Raw genomic sequence first — 19,194 nt, 5'->3', positions numbered from 1 at the left:
GGTCCCTGGTTAAGGGAAGATGTAAAGAAGTGACCATTGACCCTGTCACCATGGGTCTATTTATGCAGCCTGCTTAGGAGGGATGTTCTGGAATTGAGGGTGAAATAAGTTCCAAGTAAAGGGAGAACTTGGTGAGAGAAGGCATTGTCCCTGCTAGTGTCTTCCCATGCAACTACAATGGGTCCTTTAGTTGCAACAGAGTTCTGATCTAGAAGGTGCACCCACACACTGAGACAATGGGGATGATCTATCGGGAACTCACCAAGGCCAGCTGGACTGGGTCTAAAAAGCGTGGGATAAAATCGGACTCGCTGAACATAGTGGACAATGAAGACTACTGAGAACTCAAGAACAATGGCAATGGGTGCTTGATCCTACTGCACATACTGGCTTTGTGGGAGCCTAGGCAGTTTGGATGCTCACCTTACTAGACCTGGATGGAGGTGGGTGGTCCTTGGATTTCCCACAGGGCAGGGAACCCTGATTGCTCTTAGGGCTGACGAGAGAGGGGGACTTGACTGGGGGAGGGAAATGGGAGGCGGTGGCGGGGAGGAGGCAGAAATCTTTAATAAAGAAATAAATTTTTTAAAAACAGAAAGAAAAGAATCGCCATTGGCTCATGATTCCTGCTGGCCACCATTGCCTTGTTGCTGGCTTTTGACTCTGATGAAGAAAACTGTAGAATTGTTTCTTGTTGGCCATTGGTCACAGGAACCCTAACTAGTTACACATAACTCTAGTTAGGTTTAACTGTCAACTTGACACAGTCTAGACTCATATGGGAGGAGAGCCTTGAGGAGATGCTTAGACCACATTGGTCTGTGGCTTGTCTGTGGGAGATTGTCTTGGTTGTTAATTGGTATAAGAGGACCCAGCCCACTGCAGGAGGTACCATTCCCTAGGTGGGTAGCCATAGGCTGTGTAAGAGAGTTAGTTGAATTTGAGCCAGAGAACCAGCCAGAGTAATCAGTGTTCCTCTGTGCTCTGTGACTTCTGCATCAAGTTCCTGCTTGAGTTCCTGCCATGAAGTCCCTCAGTGATGGGACAAGACCTAGAAGTATAAGCCGAATAAACCTGTTCCTTATCCAAGTTGGTCTTTTTCGTCAGTGTCTATCACAACCACAGAAAGGAAGATAGAACACTGTTCTTCATTGGAGTTTGACACTTCCTTTCTATCCCCAGTGTTCCCAGAATTTTATCAAGATTGAATTAAATTTTCTTTTTTTTAATTTTTTTATTAATTAATTTATTTAATTATTAAAGATTTCTGCCTCTTCCCCGCCACCACCTCCCATTCCCCTCACCCAATCAAGTCTTCCTCCCTCCTCAGCCCAAAGAGCAAGCAGGTTTCCCTGCCCTGTGGGAGGTCGAAGGACCACCCACCTCCATCCAGGTCTATTAAGGTGAGCATCCAAACTACCTGGGCTCCCACAAAGCCATTACGTGCAATAGGATCAAGAACCCATTGCCATTGTTCTTCAGTTCTCAGTAGTCCTCATTGTCCATTATGTTCAGCGAGACCGGTTTTGTCCCATGCTTTTTCAGACCCCGGCCAGCTGGCCTTGGTGAGTTCCCGATAGAACATCCCCATTGTCTCAGTGTGTGGGTGCACCCCTCACGGTCCTGAGTTCCTTGCTCGTGCTCTCTCTCCTTCTGCTCCTCCTTTGGATCCTGAGACTTCAGTCCAGTGCTCCAATGTTGGTCTCTGTCTCTGTCTTATTTCATCGCCTGATAAAGGTTAATATTCAGGAGGATGCTTATATGATTTTCTTTGGGTTCACCTTCTTATTTAGCTTCTCTATAATCACGAATTATAGTCTCAATGTCCTTTATGTATGGCTAGAAACCAAATATGAGTGAGTACATCCCATGTTCCTCTTTTTGGGTCTGGCTTAACTCACTCAGGATAGTGTTTTCTATTTCTGTCCATTTGTATGCAAAATTCAAGAAGTCATTGTTTTTTTTACTGCTGAGTAGTACTCTAATATGTATATATTCCATACTTTCTTCATCCATTCTTCCATTGAAGGGCATCTAGGTTGTTTCCAGGTTCTGGCTATTACAAACAATGCTGCTATGAACATAGTTGAGCATATACTTTTGTTGTATGTTAGGGCATCTCTTGGGTATATTCCCAATAGTGGTATTGCTGGGTCGAGAGGTAGGTTGAACCCGACTTTCCTGAGAAACCACCACACTGCTTTCCAGAGTGGTTGCACAAGTTTGCATTCCCACCAGCAATGGAAGAGAGTGCCCCTTTCTCCACCACCTCTCCAACAAAGGCTATCATTGGTGTTTTTGATTTTAGCCATTCTGACAGGTGTAAGATGGTATCTTAATGTTGTCTTGATTTGCATTTCCCTGATTGCTAAGGAAGTTGAGCACGATCTTAAGTGTCTTTTGGCCATTTGAACTTCTTCTGTTGAAAAGTCTCTTCAGCTCAGTGCCCCATTTTATAATTGGATTGATTAACATTTTACGGTCTAATTTCTTGAGTTCTTTATATATTTTGGATATCAGACCTTTGTCAGTTGCGGGGTTGGTGAAGATCCTCTCCCAGTCAGTGGGTTGCCTTTCTGTCTTAGTGACAGTGTCCTTTGGTTTACAGAAGCTTCTCAGTCTCAGGAGGTCCCATTTATTCAATGATGTCCTTAGTGTTTGTGCTGCTGGGGTTATACGTAGGAAGTGGTCTCCTGTGCCCATGTGTTGTAGAGTACTTCCCACTTTCTCTTCTATCAGGTTCAGTGTCTTTGGACTGATATTGAGGTCTTTAATACATTTGGACTTGAGTTTTGTGCATGGTGATAGATATGGATCTATTTTCATTCTTCTACGGATCGACATCCAGTTTTGCCAGCACAATTTGTTGAAGATGCTCTCTTTTTTTCCATTGTATACTTTTAGCTCCTTTGTCGAAAATCAGGTGTTCATAGGTTTGTGGGCTAAAGTCAGGGTCTTCTATTCGACTCCATTGGTCGACTTCTCTGTTTTTATGCCAGTACCAAGCTGTTTTCAATACTGTAGCTCTGTAATAGAGTTTGAAGTCAGGGATGGTAATGCCTCCAGACGATCCTTTATTGTATAAGATTGTTTTGGCTATCCTGGGTTTTTTGTTTTTCCATATAAAGTTGATTATTGTCTTCTCCAGATCTGTGAAGAATTTTGATGGGATTTTGATAGGGATTGCATTGAATCTATAGATTGCTTTTGGTAGAATTGCCATTTTTTCTATGTTGATCCTCCCAATCCAAGAGCAAGGGAGGTCCTTCCATTTTCTGGCGTCCTCTTCAATTTCTTTCTTCAAAGACTTAAAGTTCTTGCCAAATAGATCTTTCACTTCCTTGGTCAGAGTTACCCCAAGATATTTTATGCTATTTGTGGCTATCGTGAAAGGTGATGCTTCTCTGAATTCCCTCTCTGCTTCCTTATCCTTAGTGTATAGGAAGGCAACTGATTTTTTGGAGTTGATTTTGTAACCTGCCACATTACCAAAGGTGTTTATCAGCTGTAGGAGTTCTTTGGTAGAGTTTTTGGGGTCGCTTATGTATACTATCATATCATCTGCAAATAATGAAAGCTTAACTTCTTCCTTTCCAAAATGGATCCCCTTGATCCCCTTATGTTGTCTTATTGCTATTGCTAGAACTTCAAGCACTATATTGAAGAGGTATGGAGAGAGTGGACATCCTTGTCGTGTTCCTGATTTTAGTGGGATGGCTTTGAGTTTTTCTCCATTTAATTTAATATTAGCTGTCAGCTTGCTGTAAATAGCTTTTATTATATTTAGGTATGACCCTTGTATGCCTAATCTCTCCAAGACCTTTATCATAAAGGGGTGTTGAATTTTGTCGAATGCTTTTTCAGCATCTAATGAAATGATCATATGGTTTTTTTCTTTCAGTTTATTTATATGGTTGATTACATTGATAGATTTGCGTATGTTGAACCAGCCCTGCATCTCTGGAATGAAGCCTACGTGATCATAATGGATAACTTTTCTAATGTGTTCTTGGATTCGGTTTGCCAGTATTTTATTGAGAATTTTTGCGTCGATGTTCATGAGTGAGATAGGCCCGTAATTCTCTTTGTTGGTTGGGTCTTTGTGTGGTTTTGGTATCAGGGTAACTGTAGCTTCATAAAAGTAATTTGGCAAAGACTCTTCTGTTTCTATATTGTGAAATACATTAAGGAGTATAGGTATTAGCTCTTCTTGGAAGTTCTGGTAGAATTCTGCATTGAAACCATCTGGTCCTGGGCTTTTTTTGGAAGGGAGATTTTTGATAACTGTTTCTAATTCTTCGCGACTAACAGGTCTATTTAGATCGCTCACCTGGTCTTGGTTTAGGTTTGGTATATGGTACTTATCTAAAAAAGTGTCCATTTCTTTTGCATTTTCCAGTTTTGTGGCATACAGGCTTTTGTAGTAAGATCTAATGATTCTCTGAATTTCCTCTGTGTCTGTGGTTATGTCCCCCTTTTCATTTCTGATCTTATTTATTTGCGTGTTCTCTCTCTGTCGTTTAATTAGTTTGGATAGGGGTTTGTCAATCTTGTTGATTTTCTCCAAGAACCAACTTTTTGTTTCATTGATTCTTTGGACTGTTTTCTGTGTTTCTATTTTGTTGATTTCTGCCCTCAGTTTGATTATTTCCAGTCTTCTACTCCTCCTGGGCGCGTCTGCTTCTTTTTTTTCTAGAGCTTTCAGGTGTGCTGTTAAGTCCCCAATGTATGCTTTCTCCATTTTCTTTAAGTGGGCACTTAGTGCTATGAACTTTCCTCTTAGCACTGCTTTCATCGTGTCCCATAGGTTTGAGTATGTTGTCTCTTTGTTTTCATTAAATTCAAGGAAGACTTTAATTTCTTTCTTAATTTCTTCCTTGACCCAGGTGTGGTTCAGTAATTGACTGTTCAGTTTCCATGAGTTTGTCAGCTTTCTGGGGGTAGCATTGTTGGTGCCTTCTAACTTTAATCCGTGGTGATCTGATAAGACACAGGTGGACACTGATATTTTTTTGTATCTGTGGAGGTTTCCTTTGTTTCCGAGTATGTGGTCAATTTTCGAGAAGGTTCCATGAGCTGCAGAGAAGAAGGTGTATTCTTTCCTATTTGGGTGGAGTGTTCTATAGATGTCTGTTAAGTACATTTGCTTCATTACCTCCAACAATTCTCTTAATTCTCTACTAGGTTTCTGTCTGATTGACCTGTCCATTGGTGAGAGAGGTGTGTTGAAGTCTCCTACTACTAGTGTGTGTGATTTGATGTCTGCCTTGAGTTTTAGCAGTATTTCTTTTACATAAGTGGGTGCTTTTATATTAGGGGCATAGATATTCAGGATTGAGACTTCGTCCTGCTGAATTGTTCCTGTTATGAGTATAAAGTGTCCCTCTCGATCTCTTCTGATTGATTTTAGTTTGAAGTCAGTTTTGTTAGAAATTAGTATGGCCACACCTGCTTTTTTCTTAGGACCATTTGCTTGAAAAACCTTTTCCCAACCCTTTACTCTGAGTAGATGCCTGTCTTTGTGGTTGAGATGAGTTTCTTGCAAACAGCAGACTGTTGGATCCTGTTTTCGTATCCAATCTCTTAGCCTGTGCCTTTTTATTGGTGAATTGAGACCATTAATATTAAGTGATATTAATGACCAGTGGTTGTTAACTCCGGTTATTCTTATTGCTTTTGGTAGACGAGTTTGTGTGTCTCCCTTCTTTGAGTTGTGCTGTTGAAGGGTCGCTAGATGCCTGGGTTGTTGTAGGCAGTGTTGGCAATGTTGGATTCCTTGGGTTGTGATTTTCCTTCTATTACTTTCTGTAGGGCTGGATTTGTGGCAACGTATTGTTTAAATTTGTTCTTATCCTGGAATGTCTTGTTTTCTCCATTGATAGTGAACGATAGCTTGGCTGGGTATAGTAGTTTGGGTTTGCATCCATGGTCTCTTAGTTTCTGTAGTACCTCTATCCAGGACCTTCTGGCTTTCATGGTTTCCATAGAGAAGTCAGGTGTAAGTCTGATCGGTTTACCTTTATAAGTTACTTGGCCTTTTTCCTTTGCAGCTCTTAATATTCTTTCTTTAATCTGTATATTTTGTGTTTTGATTATTATATGGCGAGGGGACGTTTTTGTTTTTTTTTTTTTTTGATCCAGTCTGTTTGGTGTTCTGTATGCTTCTTGAATATTCAAAGGAATATCTTTCTTTATGTTGGGGAAGTTTTCTTCCATAATTTTGTTAAAAATGTTTTCTGGACCTTTGAGCTGTGCCTCTTCTCCTTTTTCTATCCCTATTATTCTTAGGTTTGGTCTTTTTATTGTGTCCCATATTTCCTGAATGTTTTGTGATGAGAATTTGTTGGTTTTGGTGTTTTCTTTGATCAGTCCGTTTATTTTCTCTATGGTGCCTTCAGAATCTGAGATTCTTTCTTCTATCTCTTGTATTCTATTGATTATGCTTGTTTCTGTAGTCTCTGCTCGTTGACCTATATTTGCCATATCCAACTGGTCCTCAGTTTGTGTTTTCTTCCTTGCTTCCATTTCAGTTTTCAATTCTTGGACTGTTTCCATTACCTGTTTGATCGTTTTTTCTTGGCTTCCCAGGGTATCATTTACGTATTTACTCATTTCTTCAAACTTTTTGTTATACTTCTCATCCATTTCTATGAGGGCGTTTTTTACATGTTGATTAAGGGACTCTATTGCTTTCAAAAAGTCAGTTTTTTCCTCTTCTCCTGTGTTAGGGTGTTCAAGTCCTTGTGTTGTAAGATCATTGGGTTCTGGTGTTTTCATGTTGTTTTTCAGATTGTTGGGTGAATTCTTGCCTTGGCGTCTGCCCATCTCCTCTTATCGATGCTGTCTATTGGGTTTGATTTAATTGTAGCGGGGCAATCTGCTCTCAGTGCGGGCTTCACTGTTTCTTGCCCGCCCTATCCCGCATCCAGTGCCTCCGCCGCCTGGGCCCGCCTGCCTGCCCGGACTTGCCTGCCTGCCAGTGCCTCCGCCGCCCGGGGCCTGTCTGCACACTGGTGCCTCCGCCGCCTAGGCCTGGCTGCCGGTGCCTCCGCCACCCATGCCTGCCTGAGCGCCGGTGCCTCCGCCGCCCGGACTTGCCTGCCTGCCGGTGCCTCCACCGCCCGGGACTCTGAATTAAATTTTCAATCTTGATAATCTCTCCATTTATCAAGTTATGATCATTCTTTATTCAGTTAATGTGGTGATGATGCTACTTTTGAATATTCAGTCATTTCATACTTCTAGGGTTCAATTTGGTGTTTATGGGTGGGTGAGTCTTATTTTTAAGTGATTTATTTTCAGTTATGAGTATGTATGTGAGCACATGCACATGTACACATGTGTGTGTTTGTATGGGTATGTGAGCCACGTGTGTGCAGTTAGCCACGGAAGCTAGAACCTACCTGCTGTGGTGCTGGAAGAGCAGCGGGTGCTCTTAACTGCTGAGCCACCTCTCCAGCCTCATTGGGGAGTTTTCCATCCATGTGCATGACGGGTGCTTATGTACAGTCTTCTTGTAATGTCCTCTGGTTTGGGTACCAGACCTCTGCTGGGTTCACGCAGTGACCAGAGAATCCTGTCTCCTGCGAGTGCTTGTGCAGGGTTTTTTTTTGTGGCATCACCATTAGCTCTCTTTAACATTTGATAGATGCAGTGAAAGCCACGCAGACCAATGGTTTTCTTTGAAGAAATGTTGAAAGTTTCAGGTTTAAGGTAGTTAATAGACACAGGGTTATTTAGCTTTTGTGTCTTCTCATTTGTCAGTTTGGGTTAGCTACATCTTTTCCTTTAAGTTTATAATACAATTACGTCATCTAGTCCTCCCTCCACACCATCTGGTATATCCCTTCCTGCTCTTTTTCAAATTCATAGCCTCTCTTTCCCATTAATTGCTATTACATGTTACATGTTATACACGCAGAGAGACACATATAGGCATATATGTAGGCCTACACACACACATCCTAAATGCAACCTGCTCAGTCTGTATGTTACTTGTATGGTACTGGATAACCAACTGGTGTGTTCTTCCCTGGAGAAGACTGTTTCTCCCACTTGTGGCATTCCTTAGTTACCTGTCGCTCTTTGTGTAGGGTTGAGGCCTCATGGGCCAAGTAAGGTATTTCAAGGAATTTCCCTATCGCGCTAGCTGACCTGGAACTCTCAGAGATCCATCTGCCTCTGCTTTTCTAGTGCTGGGATTAAAGGTGCGTGCCACCATGCTCAGCTAAATTATCTTTTAACTGTCTTGAATCCCTGTTCAAAATTTATGCTGTCTCACTTTAGTGGTGAGAATTGTACTGCATTTGTTACTTCACTGATGGATTCAAAGCTGAAGTTTTTGGCTTGGTTGAGTTCTATTTTTCGTGGCTTTATATCACTTTGTCCTCCTTTTTTATTGGTTTTGGGCTTTACCTCACTCTTCTGTTTTGGCTCATGCTTCTGAGGTAAAATTGAGATAACTAATTGAAAACCGTTGTTTTCTAATATAAATATTTAGACATGCAAACCCACAGCTCTCAGCATGTTCTTTTTCGCTATTGTTAAGTATATTCTGATTTTCCAGGTAGAATCTTCACAGCTCTGGTTATGAATAGACTGCTTAGTGTCCAAATATTCGATAGTTAAGAAAAGAAAACACGCAATATTACTGGTTTCCAATTTGCTTCAGGGTTGGGTACAGTTTCCTGTGTGATCCAGAGGTGCTGAAGGCTGTATGGATATTGTCTGCCCTGGTGAATATTCCTGGTGTATTTCCCGCAGCCCTGGGGAACCCTGACAACAGTCAGGTGACTTAGCAGTGCTTCCTCGGGGCTCCATGTTCTCACCGGGATTTGCTCGTCTGACCCATCAGTTACAGGCAATAGTTGTTTCTCACTTTGGTTTTTGCTTTATGTATTTTGGGCTCTCTCTACCAGTTCCATATGTATTTGAAAGTGTGAGCTCTCCTCGATGACATGTTCTCATAACCAATAATCCTCTCTGGCCCTGGTGGTTTTTAGGTCTGTTTTGTCTGATGTTCATGTGGTTGTTAGGTTTCATAAGCTAGAATTTACACATCCTATTTCCCAACATTTACTTTCAAATTCTCTGAGTCCTTATACTTTAAACCTGTCTCTTATAAGTAGCATGCAATTTGAATTTCCATAGTCTGATAGCCTCTGCTTTTTACCCGGAATGTCTCTTTTACATTTCATCATTGATAAGACTGAAGTTTCCATTTTTGCTCTCTGCACCCATCCTGTCTGCTCTTTATGTTGTTCCTGACCTCTTCCTTCTTTTAACTTTTTTTTATTTTTATTGAGCTCTACATTTTTCTCTGCCTCTCCCCTCCCCCTTCAATCCTCTCCCATGATCCCCATACTCCCAATTTACTCAGGAGATCTTGTCTTTTTCTACTTCCCATGTATATTAGATCTATGTATGTCTCTTTTAGGGTCCTCATTGTTATCTAAGTTCTCTGGGATTGTTGTTTGTAGGCTGGCTTTCTTTGCTTTATGTTTAAAAACCACCTCAAGAGTGAGTAGATGTGATAATTGTCTTTCTGGGTCTGGGTCACCTCACTCAATATGATGTTTTCTAGATCCATCCATTTGCCTGCAAAATTCAAGATGTCATCATTTTTTTCTGCTGTGTAGTACTCCATTGTGTAAATGTACCACATTTTCCTTATCCATTCTTTGGTCGAGGGGCATTTAGGTTGTTTCCTGTTACTGGCTATGACAAATAATTTTTAACTATTTTTTAAAAACATATTTAGTATTTACTCCTTCATAAATGCATATACGTTCTGATCAAGTCCACCTCAGCCACCCCCCCACACACACACCACAGTACTTTCCAGACACAGGTTTTTATACTTCATTCTCTTTATACAATTGACTTTTTTGGGAAATAACACACAGTATTACTTTTTAGAGATGATTTTGAGGTGCATATACACAACATACTATAAACTGCTGTAAATGTCAATGGAATTCCTCTTGTTCTCTTTTGGTTTAGTTTTCATATACTCTGCATAGACTCTGATCTTGCAATGCTGTACACGCCTGTTCTATACCGTCTGTAGAACAGTTACCATAGTTTTGAACAAGTTTGTTAAGTATGTAGGCAGCAGATAGAGAGAAGCACAGGCCTGTAGAAACACATCACCAAACTGGACACTTAGGGCATCCAGCCGAGGTGACTGGAGTAGCCAGACTGAGGGAAGAACAAAGAGCTCGCAAGTATCGAACCAACAACTGGGGGAACTGAGGCAGCTGGCTAGAATTCTGGGTTGAGATTTTTCTGTTTGAGCCCCACCCCCAGCTTCTCTCTCTTTTTCTCCTCAGACATTTGTATTGTGTAGGATAAACAGTAAACTTTGCTGGAAATGGTTTATCTTCCACCTGTTCACAGGGCACAGTGCCTTTAATTCCTTAGCAATTAGCAGTTTTTCTCTCTCCCTATTATGGGACCAGGTCAGCCTGATCCACGGGGGAATTTTAGGGAGATCTTGAGCCAAGCATGCTTGGATCTGAGAGAGTGGAAGGCAACCTTACTTCCAGAACCATTTTTTTTAAAAAAGCTAAAACAGCTCATGACACTTCACAGCCCCAAATACATTTCTCTTCTCTTCGTTCAGATAATGCTTTCTTGGGAGAATTTTAGAAAGTGCCCTCTCTGTTTCCTAATGCAAATGCCGCTTACAATGCACTTTGGTTTTTCTTTCTGCAGCCCTAGTTTCCACCTGCTGTCTCCTTTGAAACCCAATGAGTTTCCTTTAGAATTCATTATGCTTTAGTTTATCTAAAGTAACTCATTATTTGCCTTCTGTAATATGAACGGGCCTGGCCTGCTTGTTTGGGTTTCTGTCCTGCCCGGTTCCCACAACTGTTTAGCCCCAAAGAAAAGCACACAAAGATCTCTATAAGTTATAAAGCTGATTGATCCATTAGCTCTAGCCTCTCACTGGCTAACGCTCACATCTTGATTAACCCATTTTTCTGATCTATGTTAGCCATGTGGCTCAGTACCTTTTTTCAGTGGGGCAGATCACATCCTGCTGCTTTGGTGGTCTGGGCAGGAGTGGCGGGAATCAACTTCCTCCTTCCTAGAATTCTGTTCTCATTACATCATTTCTACTTCCTGTCTGGTTTTCCCGCCTATATTTCCTGCCTGGCCAATCAGTGTTTATTTATAACATGATTGACAGAATACAGACAATTCTCCTGCACCAGCCTTCATTGTTCAAGTATATCCTCTTATGAAACTGAGTTGTGGGTGATTTGTTTTGATACCATTCCACCTTTGGTTGACCTGCCATTGTCTCTGTGGTGAGTCAGCTGTCACTCCTACTGTTACCATCAGAGTACTTCTCAAAGAAGGGCCTTTGAAGCTCATTCTGAATGCACCTTCCTTAGACAAAGGTCACTCATGAGCCACTGGGGGAAAATGGACTCTGATCCAGGCTGCGTTTCTGAGACCTTTGCTTCAGTAGGGTAACATTGACCTGTGCCACAGGTACATGCTATGGAGGGAAGGATCCAGTTTCTATCCCTAGGCAGCGAGCAGATTTTCTGAGCCTTGGTTTCCTCATTTACAAAATGATGTTGGAGACACCATTTATAATATCATTATGAAATGATGTGGAGAAGTCCTATGACTCTGATGAGGGCCAAACAATACATAGCAACAAAGTACACAGGGTGGCTGGCATGTGGACATTCCCTGGTGAGCGCTATCCTCCTCTGGGATGCCTTAGCCAGGTTTGTGACATGTTTGGCCTTCTTCCTCTTGAGCTCATGAGTACATTCCTTCCTAAATGAAGCCATCCAGACTCTCAGTCAAGAAGAGGTGAGAAACTGCACCCCAAGTCTAGAGTAAAAAATGTTATGTCCTTGGTGTCCGAGGGCAGATGGGCTATACCTTACAAACACTGAAATGACTTGGAGATCTGGCCAGTACTTACCTATGACCTGAATTAGTGGCTCTGGACATTTTTTTTCCTGAGAACCAGTGAGCATGGTTTCCATGATGTCAGTCCACAAGGAAGCCACCAGTCTAGACACTTGCAATATCTGGGCCTTTTTGAAGTGTGTTTTCCCAGTTCCATAGAATAGTCTGATGGGTGGTGTGAGGTCAAACGTTGCTGTCTCTAGAGTTTGATGATGAACATGAAGGAGGGGTGGCAACAGTCACGAGGAGAAGGAGTAAGAGAGTAAGAAAAGGGAAGAGGGGTGTGTCAAAGGTATCTTTCCTCTGGAGCCATCCCAGGCTGCTTGGCTTCCAAGCCCCTTTTCAGAGGAAGCTCCATTCAATTGGAGCACAAGGGCAGGCTTCTCAGAGGCACAATGAGGTCCTCCCCTAGATAGAGATGAATAGATGCCTGGACTGGGAAGCAGCATAGCTTCCATGGGCATCGAGCTGAATGATCACCTTCACTACCTACAATCTACTGTTTACATCCTTGCCTCTATGTTCCTTTCTCCTCTTCCTTGTCAACCATATGGATGGTTCCTCTTCCAGGTGTGACAGAGCCCAAGGAGCATGCTCTGACAGTATCTGTCCCTTCTCTCCTTCCAGGCCCCCAGCCCCACCCCAAGATGTCACCGTTCAAGCTGGGGCCACAGCCGCCATTGTTCAGGTCTCCTGGAAGCCCCCTGCGCTGACTCCCACTGGGCTGTCCAATGGAGCGAATGTCACAGGATATGGAGTGTATGCCAAAGGGCAGAGGGTGAGCATGGGATGCAAGGCTCCACTGTACAGGGGTAGGCTTGGGGAGGGAGGAGGGGGCAGATTCTCATGGGAGAATCTGAGGCTCTTCTAGCTGGGCCTTCACTCTGGGGACTGTCTGCACAGGTCTGAGAGTGAGGAAGTCCCATCCTGTTTTGGTTCCCACCTGGGGCCAGTGTCCTCTCTGCCTCCCTCACCTCTGCCCTGCTCCACTCCACACTGAATTCAGAAGCATCAGACCCCCAGGCTTGCCAGTTTTCACAGACTATGTGTTAGCAAGTTAAGACCCACCTAGGCAATCTTCCCTTTGCAGGGGAGCAGACCTGGACTCTGAGAAATAGCTGTGTCTCCGGTGTCCCCAAGTGGAGAACCCACCATCTTAGCTTGCCACCCCTTTCCTGGCACATGAAGCAGAAACTCTAACCTGAGGAAGGCTCTGGAAAGCTGCTGTTTATCTGTTCACTGCCGTCTTAGAAAGGGCTTTTATTGCTGTGCAGAGACATCATGACCACGGCAACTTTTATAAAGGAAAGCATTTAATTGGGCTTGCTTACATTCAGAGGTTTAGTCTATTATCCCACCTGGAGGCACATGGACAGGCATGGTGCTGGAGAGGTAACTGAGATTTCTACATCGGGACCAGTAGGAAACAGGAAGAGAGAGAGAGAGAGACATTGGACCTGACTTGAGCATCTGAAACCCCAAAACTTACCCTTAGTGACACACTTCCTCCAACAGGGCCACACACACTGATAGTGCCACTCTCTGGTGACTAAGCATTCAGATATATGCACCTATGGGGGCCATTCCTATTCAAATCCCCACAACTGTTGCCACCCCACTCTTCCTCCCAGTGACAGATTGGGCTGCCTAACTTGGGTGTGAGGGCCCCAGCCATTTCTCCCATGATTCACCTCTCATAGGCTGTAGGCTGTAGGCTTTCTGGGTACAGGTACATGATTCCTAAGGGCAGGTTTCCTGCACATCCAGGAAGCCACCCCCGATCCCCTCCCTACAGCTTGGCAGTAAGCAAGATCGCCTTCAGATCCCTGTGGAACCCTGCATCTGGTCTAGAGACGGAAGAAGAAGGCCATGCTTCATTGATATCACAACTTCCTGGGTCCTGGGCTCCCAGAGACTCTTTGGTTTTGTTAGCTCTACCAATGACTCAAGCCAGATGTTGGGCTCAAGATATTGGCTCTTTTCTGCCAGATGTCTGGAGAGGCCTCTGCTGGGTCAACACATGCTGACAGCCTATGACATGGCTTTCTCTGTGTGCAGGTGGCTGAGGTCATTGCCCCCACAGCAGACGACACGGCAGTGGAGCTGGTCTGGCTGCGGAGCCTGGAGGCCAAGGCCGTGAGTGTGCGTACCCTGTCCGCACAGGGAGAGTCCATGGATTCTGCCCTCGCGGCCATCCCCCCTGACCTCGTGGTGCCTCCAGCCCCCCACCCGAGGACTGCTCCCCCACCAAAGCCATTAGCAAGTGACCTGGATACCAAAGACCAACACCTGGGTCCCCACGTCAAAGTGGATGAGTCCTGGGAGCAGAGCCGGCCACCCGGCCCCGCACATGGCCACATGTTGGAACCACCTGACAAGCACAGTGCTGGCCCAGGCAGAAGGTCACCCTCACCCAGCCGGATCCTCCCTCAGCCACAAGGAGCCCCAAGGCCATGGCCCGTGAGGCTGCACAGAGGGTGGCTGAAACCAGCAGGGTAAGTTGGGTCTTCCTAGCAGGTTGGACCCTGTGCTCTTGGGGTGGGGTATGGCCTGTCCCTGTGGCCGGCAGGTAGAGACAGATCTACCAGAGAGCACTCTAGACCTCAGCCTAGGACTGTTGTCCTGAACTGGACAGGGCCTGTTCTTTCATTGCAACTTTCATATACATATACATTGCCTGAGTATATGTGTGTATGTTGTGGGGGAGGGGCTATTGTGACTGTGGAGATTGGGTGAGGTTTGGACAGTGATATGCACCTACTAAGTCACCCATAGGGTACCCCTTCCCCACTACTGGGGGGGGGGTAGAACCCAGGACTGAACTGGCCCAGGACCTTACCATTTCTCCCAGATATTTGGGGCAAGTTAAGAGTTTCTCCACCAAGGAGGCAGCAGGACCTACTGGCAGGACCCTCTTGGTGTCGGGTTGTTCTGTGGGCCTTTCCAGGATGGTGACCCCTGGAAATGTCTGTCAAGGCTGGGGCACCCTCCTCTCAGGGCCCAGGTCAGGAGAGCAAGGATACATGGCCAAGGGTCAGCACTGGAGTTGCAGGGACCTGGGAGGATGTTTCTAACATAAGTTCAGTCCCATGTATCCCCATGAGGGCACAAGGCTACCCTGACCCCAGGGCCCCAGAACCCTTTAGGAAACCAGAGGGTCAGCCTGTCTGTGAAATCTGATTTGTGAACAGCGGCTTCTGATACTTATGAACTTGTGAGCTTGGGACCTCTGTGCTGAGGCTCAGTGAGACTGGAGCTGTGTTGGGATCAGTGGATGGTACTTATGGCTGAGGAACAGAGGATCCCAGGGCAGCGTCAGAGCAGATCCAGAAGAGTCCAGTAGCTGTTAGGATGGGTCAGAGATCCTTCCTGGGCTCCTGCTTCAATGCCATGGTCACTGTCTAAATAAGCCAGGTGAGGCGAGTGATGGAGGAAGTTTTCCACTGAATAAAGCTTAGAGTGATCCAGGTCTCGTGAAGAGGAGGAAAGGTGAAGGGAATATCTGGTCCCAGGAGCCTGGATCTCATGGGAACCATCTTTCAGTAGCAGCCTGGAGTCACATGCTTAAGGGGTCACAGTCCAGCATATTTTATGCATCTACCCTGAGAGAGTCCTCAGGGCTCAGTGTGTGTAAGGCCTCTCCAGGGTAGCTCTGGGGATCTCCTTGCCCTTCTCAGAACTTGGGGCCGAGCTTAACAGCAGTGTGTGCTCCTGGGTCCCCATCCAGCCTTTCCCCACATTCCTGCTCATCTTTGTCCCTTTCTCTTTCCAAGTTAGAGAAAAGGAGCCTCTTTCTAGAGCGAAGCAGTGCTGGGCAATATGCCAACTCAGACGAGGAGGCTGGCTGTGCCTCCCCCGAGGTCAAGAGGAGGGGCACATCTGTGGATGACTTCCTGAAAGGGTCAGAGCTGGGCAAGCAGGTGAGAGTGTGTACCCCTGCATCAGCCCTTGGCTGGCAAGGCCTTTAGCTGGATGCATAGGAGCTTAAAGTTATAAAGATATTGCCCTAACCTGCCTTGGGCGTGTGCCCATGTGTTCATATATGCATGTGTGTGTCCAGGCATAAGTGTCTAGGCATGCACATGCATTTGCGGTGTATGTGCTTGTGCTTATTGGATATATTCATGTGTGTAGAAGTGTATGTGCCTGTGTATGAGTGTGTATGGTGTGTGTATGCGTTCCTGTTTGTGTATGCTCCTGTGTGTGTGTGCCTCTGTGTGTACCTTTGTACACGAATATGTATGTGTGTGTGTGTTTATGTGTGGACATGTGAAAATATGTTCCTGTGTGTCTATGTGGGTGTGCATGTATGTGTGTTCATGTATATCTGTGTATGCTTGTGTGTGTATGCATATCTACTTGTCTTGTGTGTGTATATGTGTGAGTATGTTTATTCATGTGCTCATATATAGTATCTATGTACATGTGCTCATGTGTACATGTGACTGAATTCCTATGTATCATTGTATACATGTTTATGTGCACAGAAATGTATGTGTATGTGTGTGGACATATACATGTATGTCACCATGTGTTCTATGCATCTATGTGTCTCTGTATGAGTACATGTATGTGTATTGGGATGAGTGTGCATGTGAGCATGTTCCTATGTGTGTTCTCATATGTGGACCTATACATGCACATGTGTCTGTGCATGTGCATACACATGTACATCTGTTTACTTTCCAATGGTTCTTTTAAAAGCCTCAGCGTCACCCCGTGTGACCACCTGCCCTGTCATGTCCTCTTGTGTGACACTGTGTAGACATGTACACGTGGGTGCCCTGGCCCTCAGCCATCTGAACTGGCAACGTTGGGCTTAAGCCTCTGTTCAGCTAGTGAAGTACAGAAGTGACAGGTTGGAAGTTGAGCATCATAGGATGTGACTTACCAGGACTGCTTGCTCTGTCTCCTGCAGAGTCCAGGATCCTCACGCCTGTCAGAGTGGGGTGACCGTGCTGTCCTCTCTCTGTTGCTTAGACAAACTCGTGTCAGGTTTTGTCTCCTTCACCACGATGAGCCGGGCATGCACTGTTTCCCGCATTCCCTGTTCCATGGGCTCTACAAGTTGGTAAATATGGGTCCAGGACTCAGGGAGGATAGCCTGGGAGCCTGTGGCATGCACAAGATGTCCCGTCAGGAGCCGGAAACATACACAGTGGTTGAGGATAGTTCTTTCAGAAGACCCAGGTTGGAGTCCCAGCACCTACATGGTGGCTCACAACTGTAGTTTCAGGGGAGCCAATGGCTTCTTCTGGCCTCCACAAGCACTGGGCACATATGTAGTGCACAGATATACATGCAAAACACCCAATACACATAAAAATAAATAAAAAGAGGAAAAGCTCTATCTGTGTGCCCTTTTGACCACAGCCCCACTGTTGCCATGGAGATGATTACCACACAGAGAGCAGCCAGGGGTCAGACCTGTCGGACATCATGGAGGAGGATGAGGAGGAGCTGTACTCAGAGATGCAGTTGGAGGATGGGGGCCGGCGCCGGCCCAGTGGCACCTCTCACAATGCCCTCAAGGTGAGCACTGAGCTCATGACAGAGTGCCCCAAATCTAGGGGATGCTGCCTTCTGCCCTTTTGCTGGGATTGTTTTATGGTTGCATTCAGGGGTTACCTGCTGCTCCTGTCTGTTTTGCCAAGAGGGTCTGGGTCCTGGAATTTGGGGGATCCATTTGGAACCCCTGGACACAGCCAACACTGTAGTGGGAAGAGAACAGAACCAGCCCAAGCCTTACATGTTCACACAGTAGGTGCAGCTTCCGGGTTAGCACTGAACTGGCAGTGTGGGGCTGGGCCCCACACTCCTATGAATGAGGAAGATTCCACGTGGGCTAGAGCCATGCCAATGAGACCACAGGAGGCCTAGGAGAGCACACTCCTGGGTCCATCACCCAAACCCCATACCAGGAAAGAGTCCACACCATCTGCCCCAGGAGATCTGAGATGGAAGGGTGGCTACTTCATCAGAATGGGGGTGGGGATGATGAGGCCTGCAGGGCTTTTTCTGCAGATCATCCTGTGCTGTGATGTACGGACAGAAGACAACATTCATTACCGCTGTCTGCTCAGGGCCTCTATGGGGACCATATGAAGGTTTTCCCCATAAAAGTCCTTGCAGGGACTTTGGGGACCTCCATGAGGTCCTGCATGGTATGACTCACACTGTTCCCTGTGCCCCTCCTGCAGTGGGTCCCACACAGGCCTCTTCTGAAGACTCCTGACCTGAGCCTCCTACCTGTCCTGGGCTATGTTCCAGAGCAAGAGCCACCTTGAAAGTGCTCATGGGTGGGTCAGGGAAAGGCATACAGCTGTATTTTTCACCTTCCAGACACTTCTCTGGACAGGGGAAGATATTAGAAGCTGCCTCCCAAGCACTGCTTAGCAAAGGAAGGGCCACCAAGGGTGCTGTGAAGCAGGAGGTGTGACCCCATCCATCCCTCACCCTCTTATAAACAGCCCAGCAGTATCCTAGGGGAACTAGGGTCAGGGTAGCCACAGGGGTGTGCCATTCACCCACAGGGCTTCTTATGGGTATGGGTTTCAAAATTCTCCTAATAACTGCCAGTATCAGTTGGGAGTTGTGACCACACTAGCCTCACAGTCTCACATGGTAGTGACAGGCTAAGCCAAGCCAGGTTTCCTGGAGGGACCAGCGCCCACGGCCCTTCATCTCCAACTGAGACGGCTCACCTGCCTACCCCATGGTACCCTCTTTTTCAGCAATCATCCTTCACCTTCATAGTGCTCAGTACACCTGAGCCAAACATCCTTGAATGCGGTGCTATAAAGGAGAAAGATACATGAGTTAGCAGATTCTGTGCCCATCCACTCGTGGATAGTGGCACAAGCGTACAGTAGACTAAACTAGGAAACAACCCCCCCCATGGTCCGAAGTGTCCACAGACCAGTGGGGGCAGCTATCCATCATGGGTACTCATCATAAGATATAACCCCAGATCTCAGCAAAGGATAAAAGCAGCTTTCCCAGAGTCAGCCAGATCTCCCCAAAGGGGAATATGGAGCGGTGGTTGGCACCAAAATATGCCCTTCGGAAATAGGCAGGGGCCGAGGGCTGCAGTTGGTAGGGAACGGTGCCCAAGGAAATGTATGCTAAGGCTGGAATGCAGGAGGCTTTGCATAGCAACCTCAAGACCAGCTAGCTCGGTGCCAGCTGCTGAGCCCAGATGGGCCAGATATGGTAAATCCATCTCAGGTGCAGAGGCAGAGGACCTTGTTCCTTTGT

General features: G+C 45.6%; 1 protein-coding gene across 1 annotated transcript in view; it reads left to right on the top strand.

Annotated features, from left to right (window-relative positions):
* The window catches only part of LOC130871589 (RIMS-binding protein 2-like), a 54,625-nt gene that overhangs the window by 12,783 nt on the left and 22,648 nt on the right, over positions 1-19,194 (top strand). The window contains 5 exon segments of the mRNA XM_057765066.1: positions 12,565-12,715; positions 13,996-14,383; positions 14,386-14,432; positions 15,711-15,857; positions 17,311-17,469. Coding sequence (XP_057621049.1) covers positions 12,565-12,715; positions 13,996-14,383; positions 14,386-14,432; positions 15,711-15,857; positions 17,311-17,469 — 892 coding nt within the window.

Source organism: Chionomys nivalis, chromosome 3 (genome assembly GCF_950005125.1).
Source record: "Chionomys nivalis chromosome 3, mChiNiv1.1, whole genome shotgun sequence".
NCBI classification, from domain to species: Eukaryota; Metazoa; Chordata; class Mammalia; order Rodentia; family Cricetidae; genus Chionomys; species Chionomys nivalis.
This window is presented reverse-complemented; position numbering and strand designations above follow the sequence as displayed.